Genomic DNA, 15,151 nt, shown 5'->3' on the forward strand with positions numbered 1-15,151 from the left:
TGATTCTTGAAGAAATAAAGAGATATTTTGGAGTGTTATTGTTCCAAAATTAGGGAGGTGTTCTTATTTTCAAGCAAGGACAATTCAAGAAAGTGAGTCCTAACAACTGGTCTAACCTGTCGGATACATTTCACTATCAAAAAATGATTTGGAACTTTGGAAAAAAGTAGTAGGCAAGATGAAGACCAATATGGAGTATATCAAGAATCTTTTGTTGCAGATGAATGAAAGGAAGCCTCATTTTGTTGTTAGAACTAATTTAGTAAGTAGGAACAGGAGGTACTCAGAGAGAGAAGCATAGACAAAAGTTTTGGGATCAAGAAAGTTTACCCACTTTTAAAGGAAAAGACCCATTGCGGTGTTGGCACATGCTAAAAAAACTTTAGGTACAAGAAGTAAAACGTTCAAAGAAACCAAAGATTGTTTTTATTAGTGCATTGATTCTAGTATTTGAGACAAAAATCCAAGGATTTACTTGAGAAATGTACAAATAATAGAGAATGAATTTCAGAACTTAATTCCTTCTCTTAGGTTCTCATATTTATAATGACATTGGAAGTTTAGATACAATGAATGAAGGAAAGAGAAAATAATAAGAAAGGCCACATCTAGGATTAAGTACAACACAAAACACATAACAACTTTTCAATAAAGTCTATTTAAGGTGATATGGTCCTCTCAAAGAATTTGCTAGCGCATCTACAAGTTAATCATTGTATTTGAGAAACTCAATGCATATTTCTTTGGACAATAGCTTTTCCTGAACAAAATGACAGTTGATTTCTATGTATTTAGTCCTTGCATGGTATTAAAGGAAAAGAAAGAATAGGGTAAATCCCTTGTGTATATTGAACACATAGGGTTATGTTTATATAGGAAAAAGAAACATATAGGCTAAGCCCATTACATAAATATGAGATATCTAACAATATCTATAATATCTCATAATATCTAATTATATCTAATAATATCTAACACTCCCCCTCAAGCTGGTGCATATAGATCATATGTACCCAGCTTGTTACAAATGTAATCAATCCTAGGTCCTCGTAAGGGTTTAGTAAAAATATCTGTTAATTGATTATTTGAATTAACAAACTCAGTCTTGATATCTCCTGATATAATCTTTTCTCGAATGAATGACAATCAATCTCAATATGTTTTGTCCTTTCATGAAAAACTGGATTTGAGCTAATATGCAGAGCAGCCTGATTATCACATATCAGTGTCATTTGAGTAACCTCTCCAAATTGCAATTCTTTAAGTAACTGTTTAAGCCAAATAAGCTCACAAGTAGCCGAGGCCATAGCTCTATATTCTGCTTCTGCACTAGATCTTGCCACAACACTTTGTTTCTTGCTCTTCCAAGAGATCAAGTTATCACCAATGGAGACACAATAACCAAAAGTTGACCTTCTATCAGATGGAGATCCTGCTCAATCAGCATCTGAATAACAAACGACTTTAGTATGGTTATTATGACCATATAACAAACCTTTACCAGGAGAGCCTTTAATATACGAATGACTGCATTCCAATGATCTTCACATGGAGAATTAAGAAATTGACTCACCACACTGACTGCAAAGGAAATATCAGGACGAGTAACAGTGAGATAGTTCAATCTTCCAACTAATCTCCTGTACTTCTCAGGATCTGAAAGAGGCTTCCCCTGATTGGGTAGAAGCTTGACGTTGGGATCCATGGGAGTATCAACAGATTTCGAATTCATCAACCCAATTTTCTCCAAAATATCTAATGCGTATTTTCTTTGAGAGATAACAATACCAGTATTGGATTGTGCTACCTCAATCCCCAAGAAATATCTGAGTTTGCCAAGATCTTTGGTCTGAAAGTGTTGACAAAGGTGTTGTTTTACTTGTGAGATGCCATGGTGATCACTGCCTGTAAGAACAATGTCATCAACATATACTATAAGATAGATACACCCAGCACTCGAGTGACGATAAAAAACTGAATGATCTCCTTCACTGCGAGTCATACCAAATTGTTGAACATCATTGCTAAATTTTCCAAACCAAGCCCTAGGAGACTGCTTGAGGCCATATAAGGATTTGCGAAGACGACATACCAATCTAGAAGACTCCCCCTGAGCAACAAAACCGGGAGGTTGCTCCATATAAATTTCTTCCTGCAAATCCCCATTAAGAAAAGCATTTTTAACATCCAGTTGATAAAGAGGCCATTGTTGAAGAGCAACCATAGCTATGAATAAGCGAACAGAGGCCATCTTTGCTACTGGAGAAAAAGTATCACCATAGTCTAAACCAAAAATTTGGGTATAACCCTTAGCCACAAGACGAGCTTTGAGACGATCAATAGTACCATCAGGACCAACTTTAATAGCAAAAATCCACCTGCAACCAACAACAGATTTCTTAGATGGTAAAGGAACAAGTTCCCAAGTTCCATTATTTTGAAGCGCTCCCAAGTTCCATTATTTTGAAGTGCATTCATTTCATCAAGCATGGCCTGACGCCAACCAGGATGAGCTAAGGCATCACCTACAGATTTTGTAATGGATACAGAAGAAATAGACGAAAGGCAGGTATAAAAGTGTTGCGATAGTCTATGGTAACTCAAAGCAGTATAATGTGGAGAGGGATTACGAGTAGAACGTATACCTTTACGGATAGCAATAGGAAGATCAGGTTCAACAGTCGGAGGTTCAACTATAGGAGCCGGAGGGGGATGAGGTGTTGTCATCAGAATAGAGTCTGCTGATGGACGATGAGACGGTTGACGACGACTATACACCTGAAGAGTTGGCGGCGGTGGTGAATTGTTAGGTGCACTAGGCACAACAAGAGGAATATTAACTTGATTAGATGAAGAAATTGAAGGAGAAGGACAAGACTTAAAGTAAAGGGAAGATTCACTGAAGGTGACATCTGCTGAAATAAAGTAACGGTTTAAAGACGGTGAGAAACATTTATATCCTTTTTGTGATCTAGTGAACCCTAAAAAGACACATTTGTGTGACTTAGGAGATAATTTATCAAGACCAAGACTAAAATTATGAACAAAACATGTGGACCCAAAAACTTTGGGAGGTAAAGAGTGGAGAGGGTCATGTGGAAATAAAATAGAATGAGGAATTTTGTTATCTAAAACTGAAGATGGCATGCGATTAATGAGATAACATGCACTAAGAACAGCATCACCCCAAAAACGCTGAGGAACATCACCATGGATTAAAATAGTACGAGTTGTTTCAACAAGATGTCTATTCTTGCGCTCAGCTACCCCATTTTGTTGAGGTGTATAAACACATGAAGTTTGATGAAGAATACCATGAGAAGCCATAAAATTTTTAAAAGAATAAGAAAGATACTCACGTCCATTATCACTGCGCAAAATTCGGATGGAAATTCCAAATTGATTTTTAATTTCATTGTAAAATATAGAAAACAACTCAGAACGGTTTTTCATTAAAAATACCCAAGTACATCTTGAATAATCATCAATAAAAGTAACAAAATACTGAAATCCTAAATTAGACTTAATACGACTTGGTCCCCAAATGTCAGAGTGAACTAAGGCAAAAGGAGATGAAGCACGTTGTGAGACACTACGAGAAAAAGAACTACGAATGTGTTTCCCTAACTGACACGACTCACACGATAAAGTAGACACATTAGACAAACTTGGAACAAGCTGTTGCATCTTGGCAAGACTATGATGACCCAACCGAGCATGAATGAGAGATGGAGAATCCATAATTGCGCCAACATGTGCAGAGATCTGTAGTTGATAAAGTCAATGAGACTCACATCCGATGACAATCATCCGTCCCGAACTCTGGTCCTGTAAAGTAACAAAATCTTTGGTAAAAGAAATAACACAGTCAAGGGAACGAGTAAGATGACTAATGGATAATAAATTAAATGGAGACCTAGGGACATAAAGAACATTATCAATAGATAAAGATGAAAAAAGATTAATAGTACCAACACCATGTGATAGTACCCTATATCCATTGGCCATGGTAACTGAAGGTAAATAACCCGTAGTAGATAGGGAAGAGAAAAAAGATTTATTACCAGTAATGTGATCAGTGACACTTGAATCTAGAACCCAAGGGCCATGGGAAGTGGAGTGAGTGAGGCCAACAAAAGATGTACCTGAATGTGCAACAGAAGCCGTTGAACTAGGGTTCTGACGATCCTCATACCATTTAAGAAATTCATTGAAAATAGCAGGCTGGCCTGGGGTATAAATTGAAGTATGGTCCATGGTAGAAGGTTGCACAGGGGCAATTTGAGCAACCGCAACAGATCTAGGAGGACGACCGTGTAAGACATAACATCTATCAATTTTGTGGCCATGTTTGCCACAATGGTCACACTTGTGACGCCCTTTGCCCGACTTGTGAGGGCGAGTACGATCATTATGCTGAGAGACTAAAGCAGAAGAGTCATCAACATGAGACGTTATATCAGCGGTGTGTTTACCTGGCACGCGCAAAAGGGTAGAACAAGTGGAAGTAAAATTGGGCACAATAGGAGATCCCAAAATTTGATCACGAACGTGAGAATAATCATCAGGAAGACCATGTAAACCCAATAACATGAAGAACTTGGATCTTTGTTCTAGTTCTTGAGAAGGAGTAGAGGCAGGAGGTAATAACTCATTAAAATCATGAAGAAGAGCATGAAGTTTACCTAGATATTCTGCCATTGTACCATTAAGACGTTTGGGAGCAACAATTGTGAAAAGATTTTGACACACACCATAAAGACGTTAAGTATCATTGGTGTATAATAATTTTGCTTGTTCCCAAACTTCTGAACATGTCTCATAGGTACGAAAAATTTGTTTTAAAGATGAGTGAATGGTCGATTTGATAACAATGCATAATTGAGCATCAATTTTTGACCAACGGACAACCTCATTTTCAGCAAGAGTAGGATGAGTAAGATGATCAACATAACTTTGACTCTTAAGCCATAATTTAATATCTGATGCCCAAGTGTCATAATTGGTTCCATCCAATTTGTCAATGGAAAGATGAACATTGACGTAATTAGTATAAATAGATGAATCCGTCATAATGACTGCAGAAGAAGCCACAGTGGTAGCGGCAGCAGAAGAAGCCATAGTGGCAGCGGAAGCGGAAGAAGCCATAGAAGATAAGGACAAATCCAGTCACCGGTTAATTGGCGGGAGCAACAAAGATGAAGGCTCCGACAGCGATTCCGACAACATCTCCGGCGAGATTCCGGCGGCGGCTCCGGCGAAGGTCCGGCGAGACAGTGGGGTGGTGGCTGGAAAATTCCAGTGAATAGTGGGTTCACCAATAAAAATTGAACCATAAACCCTAACCTTATGCTCTAGATACCATATTAAAGGAAAAGAAAGAATAGGGTAAATCCCTTTTGTATATTGAACACATAGGGTTATGTTTATATAGGAAAAAGAAACATATGGGCTAAGCCCATTACATAAATATGAGATATCTAACAATATCTATAATATCTCATAATATCAAATAATATCTAATTATATCTAATAATATCTAACACATGGAATACTGGATTGGAAGCAATGTGAAGAGAAACTTGGTTATCACAATACATCTTCATTTGCTGAACATCATAAAAATCTAATTCTTGGAAGAACTATTTTACTCATACAAGCTCACAATTGAGAGATGCCATTGTCCTATACTCAACTTCAACAATTGATTGGGCAAATACATTTCATTTCTAGTTTTTTTTTTTTTCAAGAGATAATATTTCCTCTAATGAAAACACAATATCTTATAATAAAGCGTCTATCCATACGAGAATCTGCCCAATCAACATTGCAATATCCAGAGATTTTGGTATTCCCTATTCATAAAATAGACCTTGTCCTAGAGCCTTTTTGAGGTACCATAGAATACAAATGATAACATTCCAAAGATCAATACAAGGATTTTGCATAAACCGACTTCCAACAACAATTGCAAAAGACATATTTGGTCTAGTAATGGTTAGATAAGTTTTCCAATCAGTATTCTATATCTTTTAGGGTTAGAGAAAAGTTTTCTTTATTTTGTTATATCTTATTTGGATTCATAGGACAATCCACTGGTTTACAATCAATCATACTTGTCTCTTTTAGGATGTCTAGAGGATATTTCTTTTGAGAAATTACAACACCTTCCTTTGATTGGGCTACTTCAATGCCCAAAAAGTATTTGAGACTTCTAAGACAGAGTTGCATCTTCTTTCAGTTCTTTTTAGAAAAGAAAACTGAACATGTTTTCCTAATTGACATGACTCGCATTCTAGGACTTAGAGTTTGCGAAGTTCAGGAATCATCCTTTTTAATTTTCATAAATGTAGATGACCCTAGTGATCATTCAAAAGCTTAGGAGATGGGGATGCTAAACAAGACATTGATGGTCTACTACAAAGATAGTAGAGTCCTCTAGATTCATGTCCTTTACCAATCAATCGATATGTGCCTTGCTCTTGTAAAGAACTTTCTACAAAGGTTATGGAACAATTTAAAGATTTGTTTAATTGACTTAAGGAAATTAGGTTAAAAGGACAATTAGGGACAAGAAGAACATGCTTTAGGTTTAAGGAGGGAGAAAGGGAGATTTGACCTACTCCCTTTGAAGTAACTTTGGATCCATTGGTTAAAGTAATAACATGCAGAATATTAGGTTGAGAAATAGAAGAAAATAAGGAAGCTATTACCAAAAATGTGATTTGAAGCATTTGAATCAATTTTCTATGAACTTTGACACTCCAAGGTTTGAGAATGCAAGCTTTTGACAAGATAGAATGGGTGAAAGGTTGTGCTTGGCTGCCAGACTTTAACTTAAGATATTTTTTTATTAGTAAATTATGTTTGTTGCCTTCTTAGGAGAGCCGCATAAGGAAAATCACTTATTTCAAGTGTGGTCAATTCTTCTACAAAAGGAGCATTTAGGACATTTGCACCTGCTTTGAGTAAAGGAATCCATCAATAATCAAAATTAAAACAACCTTAGGGATCTAAATTAACACCCAAATCAGAAGGCCAACATACTGAACCCATTGTAAAAACTACAATGGTCGTTCCCGAAAGACAAAGGAGAGATAAATTGTGAGGAATCCTTGATGTCACACCAAACAGTACCGAGACAAAGAACCAAGGGTGGAAATGTGCTTAGAAGGCTCAGTCAGGTCGAACGGTGGTGGTCTAAAAGGATTCTGACCACTGGAAGGTGATGCGTGAGAAACACGCCTAGGTCAATCGAGAAGAAAACTACGGTTGGCAGTGTGTCTAACAAAGTTTGGACATGCGACCATCGGGTTGGATCGTGCTCCTTAAGACACACCAAACCCTGACTTCGGCGAATGATATTGTGGTGGCATACAATGACCAAATGGTGTTTTCTTTAACAAACATATAGAGACAGGTAGAGTGGGATTAACCCTCTCTGATACTAACTTGAGAAAAATACAAAATAATAAAGAATGAATTTGAAAGCTTAATTCCCCTTTCTTAGGTTCTTATATTTATAGAGACTGTAATCACATTTGTAAACACATCAGAAATACATCTCATCTATTTCTTTGAACTAAGATGACCTATTCTAACAAATCCATCTTGGAAAGAATATTTTGAAGCATTGATGAAATGATTTGGAGAATAGGTAAGTGGAGAAATATGTGAAAGGCCATTGATGGATTTATCGAATAAGGGAGAATTGTAAAGCGACGCAAGAGAGTGCTAAAGCTTTTACCACGTTACAAGAAGCTATCACCACTTCTCCGATTCTACCTATGACAGATTTTTCAGAAACATTCTCCATAGAGTGTGATGCATCAGGAAAAGGAATAGGCGTTGTCATACAAGATAAAAAAACCTATTGTGTTTTTTAGCAAAGCCTTGGAAGATTCTACACTTACAAAATCAATCTATGAGAAAGAATTGATGGCTTTGGTACTAGCTATTCAACATTGGAGACCATACATATTAGGTCATAAATTCACTACATTTATAGACTAGGAAAGTTTAAGAAATCTCCTGTAGCAGAGAATTACCATTCTAAACCAACAAAATTGGTTTGCAAAACTGATAGGGTTGAATAGTGTAGAAGGTAGGTGCTTCCCACTGAATTGGAAATGCTTTGTAATGGAGGAGTGAGGATAAAGAGATGCATGCCATATCAAGACCTTTTTGGACAAACATTGTAGAGATCGACGAGGAGCTTAGAAAAAATGTATTTTTGGCCAAAATTGTGGAAGATTTGAAACAAAACCTGGATTCACATCGATGCTACTCTTTGGAGCAAAGCATAATGTTGGAGATTCCACATCGACTAGAGATTAGAGCATTTCATAGTATATAAGTGGGTTCAAAGCTCAACTTATAAGCCAATTTTATAAGGTAGAGTTACGCTTAAAGTTCACTTTTTAATATGGTATCATAACCATTTCGAGCCTATTTAAACGAGAGTTTGTTGGGCTTATCAGGCCACCCATTATCAGACCGCTATCAGACAACTAATACTATATAGTCCCATGCACGAGTTGACAGTCTCAGCGTGAGGGGGATATGTTGGAGATTCCACATCGACTAGAGACTAGAGCATTTCATAGTATATAAGGTAGTGCAAACCTTACCTTATAAGTCAGTTTTATAAGGTTGAGTTAGGCTTAAAGTCCACTTCTTAATACAGACTGTATTACAAAGCTAGCGTTCCATGGGTTTCTAACTTTGTCCAAGAATTTCATACAACCCATACAGGGGTGACATTTGGGTATTTACTATAGAAGAATGACACAATAATTTTTCTGGATTGGCATGAAGGGAACAATAATATAATATGTAGCAGTTTGTCATGTATGTCAAAGAAGTAAATACCAGGCTTTATCCTCAGCAGAGTTACTGCAACCACTGCCCATTCCTACATCTGTATGGGAGGAAATCAGTATCGATTTTATTGTAGCTCTTCCTAAATCTGAAGGTTTGATACAGTGATGGTGGCTGTGGATAGACTGAGTAAATATGATTTTCATTTTGCTCAAGCATCCATATACTGCAATATCTATAGCTGAGATTTTTGTTAAGGAAATCGTTAGATTCCATGGGGTGCTAATCTCATGAAGTGACAAAGATCCTACTCTTGTGAGTTTATTTTGGTAGGAATTTTTCAGATTACAGAGAACTACTTTCAACAAGAGTACAATTTACCACCCAGGGTCAGATGGGCAAACTGAATTTCTGAACAGAATATTAGAAACCTATCTCAGGTACTTTTGTCTGGAACAGCCAAAGTCTTCAGCAGAATGTATTCCAAGGGTTGAGTATTGGTACCTTACCAATTTCCTAGGAGCTGCACACTACACTCCATTTGAAGTGGTTAATGGAAGACCACCTCCTTCCTTGGCTAAGGACCCTGGAAGAAGCTACATGGGCAGACATATCCTCTGTCAAAGATCAATTACCATCTTTTAACCTTAAGGACAAGGTTGTTTCGGAGCAGGGAGGAATTGTTGTATTCTGGATACTTGATAAACCTTTACAGCTTTATTATAGGAGAAAGAAAGGATTACATAAAGGATAGATATAGTTTGTTATATCTGTTATTGTTAGTTGGAATTCTTTTATATTTTTATTATAGGTTATTTGGGAAATATATTCCTTTATATAGTGTCTTGGTGACACCACGTAGGGGTTAGAAAATTCAATTGTGTAAACTGGTGATTCCAGTGTAGAAAAGGAGAGGGCTCCTTTAAAGGGTAAAATTGTTTACCATGTTCGCTTGTATAGCTTGTTTCTTGAAGAAATAGAGAGCTATTTCAGTGTAATTGTTCTAAGAAGAGAAAGATGTTCTTATTTTCAAGCTATAGTTTGGCAAATCAAGAAAGTGAGTCCTAACAGTTTTCAACATTTCTCCTAAAGAAATAAGTTAACACAGCTACTAAGCACAAAAAAACAAAAATGGAAAAAACATGAAGTAAAAGGAAAGAAAATTTGAAAACTGGCAATAGTAGTATTAGGATAAATAGACAAATTAATGAGGTAGACTTGTACCTATGAAGTCGTGTAATTGTTGTCGAGCAATTCTGTGAGCACGAAGAAACGCAGCACAAATATAACATGCAGATTCCAACCTTTGCACAGTGAAGTATGTCACTAACTTCGGTGGGAACATACTGGACTGTAGAAACTTGTAGTAACTCGGGAAGTGGACGCTAGATTTTAAACCTTTCCAGTCAAATAGAGGCTCAGAAGAAGCCAAATCTATTGCTTCCTCTACGGACAACATTAGGATATTAGCTGTTGTTTGAGAAATTCTTCCTTCATCAAGCATCTCCCAGTAAGCAGCTTGTACACCTAATATGAGTAATAAGTTCTGAAATTAGGCATGATATTGGTATATGGTAAAAACAAGGCTCATCAAAGGACTTAGCCAGCAAGAGACTACCAAAGACTGACTTAGTTGAGAATGTATTTCTCTGTAAATGTGCCTGCCTGTCAAAAGTTTACTAACTTAACATGAGTTAACAAAGCAATCTTTGTAAAGTATTGCATATATATACACCACCAAGAAAACAATAGTTGCATCTTCTTAACTTAGGCCTTAAGGCAAACACACACGATCATCATCAATAATTCTAAGCGCTGTCACATCATAGCAAATACAATGATTATAACAAATAGTTTAATCCGGGTCAGCTACATGATGATGGATCACACATTGTCATAAAATTCAGTTAATAACCAAATTCTAATATTATTAGTCACCAAGACATTGATTGTATTCTAATAATTTCCTTCAATGTCTTTCTTGATCTCTCCACCCATTCTCACAAGTTTAAAAATCACGTCATCTACTCTCCTGATAACATATCCATCCATCAAAATTGAAGTTGATCATATCGAGACTTTTATTTGCAGAGATTGGTTGCTAGAAAATTAAATATTAACCAAAAGGTCTTTTCTAATAGCAACTGTACATGCTACAAAACTGAAAGTACAAAAGAAACACAAGACGAGCAACTGAAAAGCTAATGCAAACATATTACCTTTATCTTTGAATTGAACAAGTTTCAAATAAATTTCTTGAATACAGTGTGGAAGAATGAATGCATAAAAAACTTAATTAAATTGAAAAGGCTTTAAGCATAATCCCCCAAAACATACTTGTCCTTACAGATGCAAGATGTCTTATGATTATTTGTCTTTCCTTTACTTTTAACTTGAAAAATTTATGGACTGTAAGAATTTAAGATGCAGTTAATCAAACAGAAACACAAGGTACAGACCTGATGAAGTTCCTTCTGTTGTAAAAAATGACACAAACAATGAAATACTATAAACTATAAAGTTAAAAAATTTAAGGACTGAAGTTAATGTAAATGTTCCCATACCATTCAGAAGGCGCACTCGTATATCTTTCAAGTTCATAGGATCTAGGTGACTATCCTTTTCAGGTGCACCATGAGGGTGAACACGTTCACCTTCAATGTCATTTAAGCAAGAGATGTATCTCTTCACTGAGGGCCAGTCAGCAGGCCCAAGTTCCTCATCATCTCCTAGTTCACTGAAAGCCTCTAATGCCTTGTCTAACATTTCATGCTTTGTAAAGTCAAGGATACGTCTCTGTTATTAAATGTGCAAAGCATGAGGATCAGACCAAATATAAGTCAGAAAAAGAGAACGAGGTGATATAGGGATATTCTTCATTTGGAATCAATTTGCAAGCATTTATACAAATTTAGAAGCTTTACTTTGTTTCTAACAATCTACTTTATTTGTGTTTAAAGTTATGTAACCCTCCAATCGTTATATAAATTATAATAGCTATGAAGCCCATTTACTCAAAAAATGACAGAGTAACTGTAAACCCATTAGGATATATCATTTGCTTGCAAAATAAACTTGACAGCACTGCTGCATTTTTTAAGCTTCCTTGGCTCACTAGTTTATTTTTATTGTTTATTATTGATACTCTATGTCATTGAAACAACAAGTGCAAATACATGTATATCAGCAAAGTATATGGATGAGATATTTTTCAAGGTACTTTCTTAGATTTAAGAGAAGAGAAGAGAGACCAACAAATAGGATAAAAACCTGAAGACATTAGTGAATTAATAAAGTACAAGATATCAAAACATTTCTTCTCTCAAAACAAGAACAAAAGTTGAACATAGAAGATGAGAAAAATCCTGACCTTAGCTGCTGATAAATTATCCATGCCAAGGTAGCGTAAAATGAGTTGTGTGGTTGACCCATTTACTACAAGTGTTAAAAACACAGTCCCACCAGTGAAGAAAACAAACTATACAATAAAAAAACAATTGAGTCAGTTCACAAAGACAATTAAGTTATCAAGGATTTCAGGGTTGTGATGACCTAGAAAAATCTTAGAGGAGCCATGCATTTGAAACTTATAAGTGTTACATTAATCATTAATTGAAAAGCATACCAGTGTTCCTGTCTCCGGAGTCAACTCAACTGATTTGCCACTCGAACGCTAAACCAATAAAAAATTTAATAATTAAAAGATTTAATTACAAGCAGATGGACATGAATGTGTGTGATAGCCATATAGGAGCACCTTTTCCTTGATTTTCTTAACATATATTATTAACCAAAAGAATTTCTGTAGAATTTGTTCTAGAGAATAGATAGACATATAGCATATGTCTATCCTTAAGTTGGTAATTAATTATGATGAACCTTTTAAATAGAAATGTCATTTTGAAATACATTTAGTTGAGACTAATTCCAAGATAATATTGTATGTGTTTGACCTTGTTTCAATAAGCAAGTAAATATGAAAAAAAATATGTTAAAGTTGAATTGCAGTTTTAGCCCTTTTGGTAACATAAATCTGAGATTTTTGGTTTCTTAGGTTCTATTGTGCCAATTGAGTCCGTCAAGATTCTTCAATTAAATATCAAGTTCCTTTATCTTGATTTGATCCAATTTAGAGTCATCTATTAGCTCAAAATAAAAAGGTATTCCTTTTGCAGATCATTGTTATCATAAAAATATTAATTTATGCACAATAATTGCCAATAGAACAATTTAGTGAGTACAATTGAAGCACCTTTTTATGTCAATATAGTTTAAATAGTGTTCTTAAGGTTATACATTGTCTTTAGTACAATCATGCATGCCTAGTCATAGAAATTGGACTTTAAGTTTAACTCAATCTCTCACAAAATCAGTGTCATACTTGCTATAATTTGGTTATAGCTCAAGCTAAAGAAGGATCTTCAACCCACCCTCTCACACTGAGGAATAGACATCTCACAAGTGTAGGAACAATTATTTATGGGTGATTCGATAGCGGCCGATAGTAGGTGACACAATTGGTCACACCAAAGCTCGCAAAGATAGAATTTGATACCATCATAGAAAATAAATTTTAAGTCTAACTCAACCTCACAAAACGTGAGGTTTCCACTCACTCGTACACTTTAATTTGGACATATCTCTATTTGATGTGAGATACCCATCAATTATTGGATTAAACACTTACCATTAAGCCAAAATTTTATAGTTGATAATCATAACACAACTCTTTCTACTTAAAAGCCCAGCAGCCCAACAACACAATTTGATTGTGGCTTGGTGTACCTGATCTTCGCTACTGGACAATTGATGCACCCAACAATAATATCCCCCTCAGCAATTGTCTTGCTATGGATCAAACTCTGCAATTGTGACTTGACTCACCTGGTATTCATCATAGGACATCGAATCGTGACCTTAACTCTAATACTAGCTTGTTATGAATCAAGAGGGACCAATAGACAGGAGATATAGGGTCATGAGTCAATCACATAAGAGAACATGACACCACTCGTAACCTAAAACGTTAAGAAAATAGGTTTGTTGGTTGTTCTCCTTCTGTATTGTTCATCCCACTCATTTTACACAATGTGAGACTTCCAATCTACTCGTGGAATGTGAGTCTCTTTCACATTGTAAGGTCCTCTTCCAACAAAATCCAAGCATTTTATAACAAATTACCTATGTCGTCTAAACCAGATGTACTCATCGATCACCAAGATGAAACTAGCTCTAATACCATCTTATAAAGTAAACTTTAAATCTAACTCAACCTTAAACAATTGGGTTGCAACGTGGGGTTTTCACCTAGTTATATACTATAACTTGGTTATATCTCTAGTCGATATGAGATCTCCAATACCTATTTTAACAACTAACTTTTAATGGTGGTTTCCCAAGTGTTTGGGTGCTTATTAGTTAGTGAATTCCATTAAATATTCGATGAATACGATTGGAGCCCTGATTATAAATGGAAGAAAACTTTAGAGACCTAATTGATCCAATTAGAACCTAGGGAACCAAAATTTTATAATCGCAATAGTTGATCGAAGGATAATATGAACAGAAGGATAGTGAAAGTAAATGTTGGAAACTCTTCATGCTCCAATTGTTTCTAGGGAAATAAAATCTACGAAAGCTGAATAGTGTGACTTATTATTCTAGGAAGTTACATTTTATATTTAGTCTTGTTGGAGATCCCACATCGACTATAGATTAGAGCCTTTCATTGTATATAAGTGGGTGCAAACCTCAACCTCACGAGCCGGTTTTATGGGGTTGAGTTAGGCTTAAAGTCCACTTCGTAATATGGTATCAGAGCCATTTCGAGCCTATCCTAACGAGTGTTTGTGTTGGGTCTATCGTGCCACCCGCTATCGGACCACCCATAATATATAGTCCCACGCACGAGTTGGTAGTCTCGGCGTAAGGGGGTGGGTTGGAGATCCCACATCGACTAGAGATTAGAGCCTTTCATTGTATATAAGTGGGTGCAAACCTCAACCTCATGAGCCGGTTTTATGGGGTTGAGTTAGGCTTAAAGTCCACTTCGTAATAAGTCTCAATAGGAATTATTGTATATAAGGAAACTACTGGCTGCTTCCTAACTCAGGAAATTTCATTAATATATATCGATGAGTAAAAGATGGATAAAAGAGCTTGTATACTCAAGATAGATTGTAAATTATGAAAGAAAAGATCTTTGCTAGAAACATGATTCTTATAGATGTAATATGAAATCTTTTGGGATGTGATCTAGTGTTTAATCCTTGCCACCTCCATTCTTCTAACATAAATTTGAATTTGAATGCAAATTAGGTGGGTTGAGCAT

At 35.9% G+C, this 15,151-nt stretch overlaps 2 protein-coding genes across 16 annotated transcripts in view; both read right to left on the reverse strand.

Moving 5' to 3' along the window:
• LOC137811650 (sodium/hydrogen exchanger 7) overlaps positions 1-15,151 on the reverse strand; it is a 42,450-nt gene that overhangs the window by 12,437 nt on the left and 14,862 nt on the right. For 10 of the 15 annotated variants that reach the window (XM_068613456.2, XM_068613454.2, XM_068613455.2 and 7 more), the window contains 4 exons: positions 12,446-12,493; positions 12,191-12,298; positions 11,385-11,616; positions 10,045-10,347 (listed from right to left, as the gene is read on the reverse strand). In XM_068613456.2, the coding sequence (XP_068469557.1) occupies positions 10,045-10,347; positions 11,385-11,616; positions 12,191-12,298; positions 12,446-12,493 (691 nt within the window). Of the gene's footprint in view, positions 1-3,680; positions 3,829-10,044; positions 10,348-10,438; positions 10,486-11,384; positions 11,617-12,190; positions 12,299-12,445; positions 12,494-15,151 lie in introns of those variants that run through there. The other 5 variants (XR_016518670.1, XR_016518669.1, XM_090298681.1 and 2 more) reach the window with 2 other exon arrangements.
• On the reverse strand, positions 3,905-9,984 carry LOC150029136 (uncharacterized). Its single transcript, XM_090299376.1, has 2 exons — positions 4,015-9,984; positions 3,905-3,916 (listed from the first exon to the last, which is right to left on the reverse strand). The coding sequence occupies exons 1-2, from the start codon at positions 4,699-4,701 to the stop codon at positions 3,905-3,907; spliced, it is 699 nt and encodes a 232-aa protein (XP_090155502.1). The 5' UTR covers positions 4,702-9,984.

The sequence above is a fragment of the Phaseolus vulgaris genome, chromosome 2 (assembly GCF_051622355.1).
Source record: "Phaseolus vulgaris cultivar YP4 chromosome 2, ASM5162235v1, whole genome shotgun sequence".
NCBI classification, from domain to species: domain Eukaryota; kingdom Viridiplantae; phylum Streptophyta; class Magnoliopsida; order Fabales; family Fabaceae; genus Phaseolus; species Phaseolus vulgaris.

Coding starts and splice junctions, on each gene's coding strand:
- LOC150029136 (XM_090299376.1), bottom strand. CDS start 4,701: ATGGCAGAATATCTAGGTAAACTTCATGCTCTTCTTCATGATTTTAAT.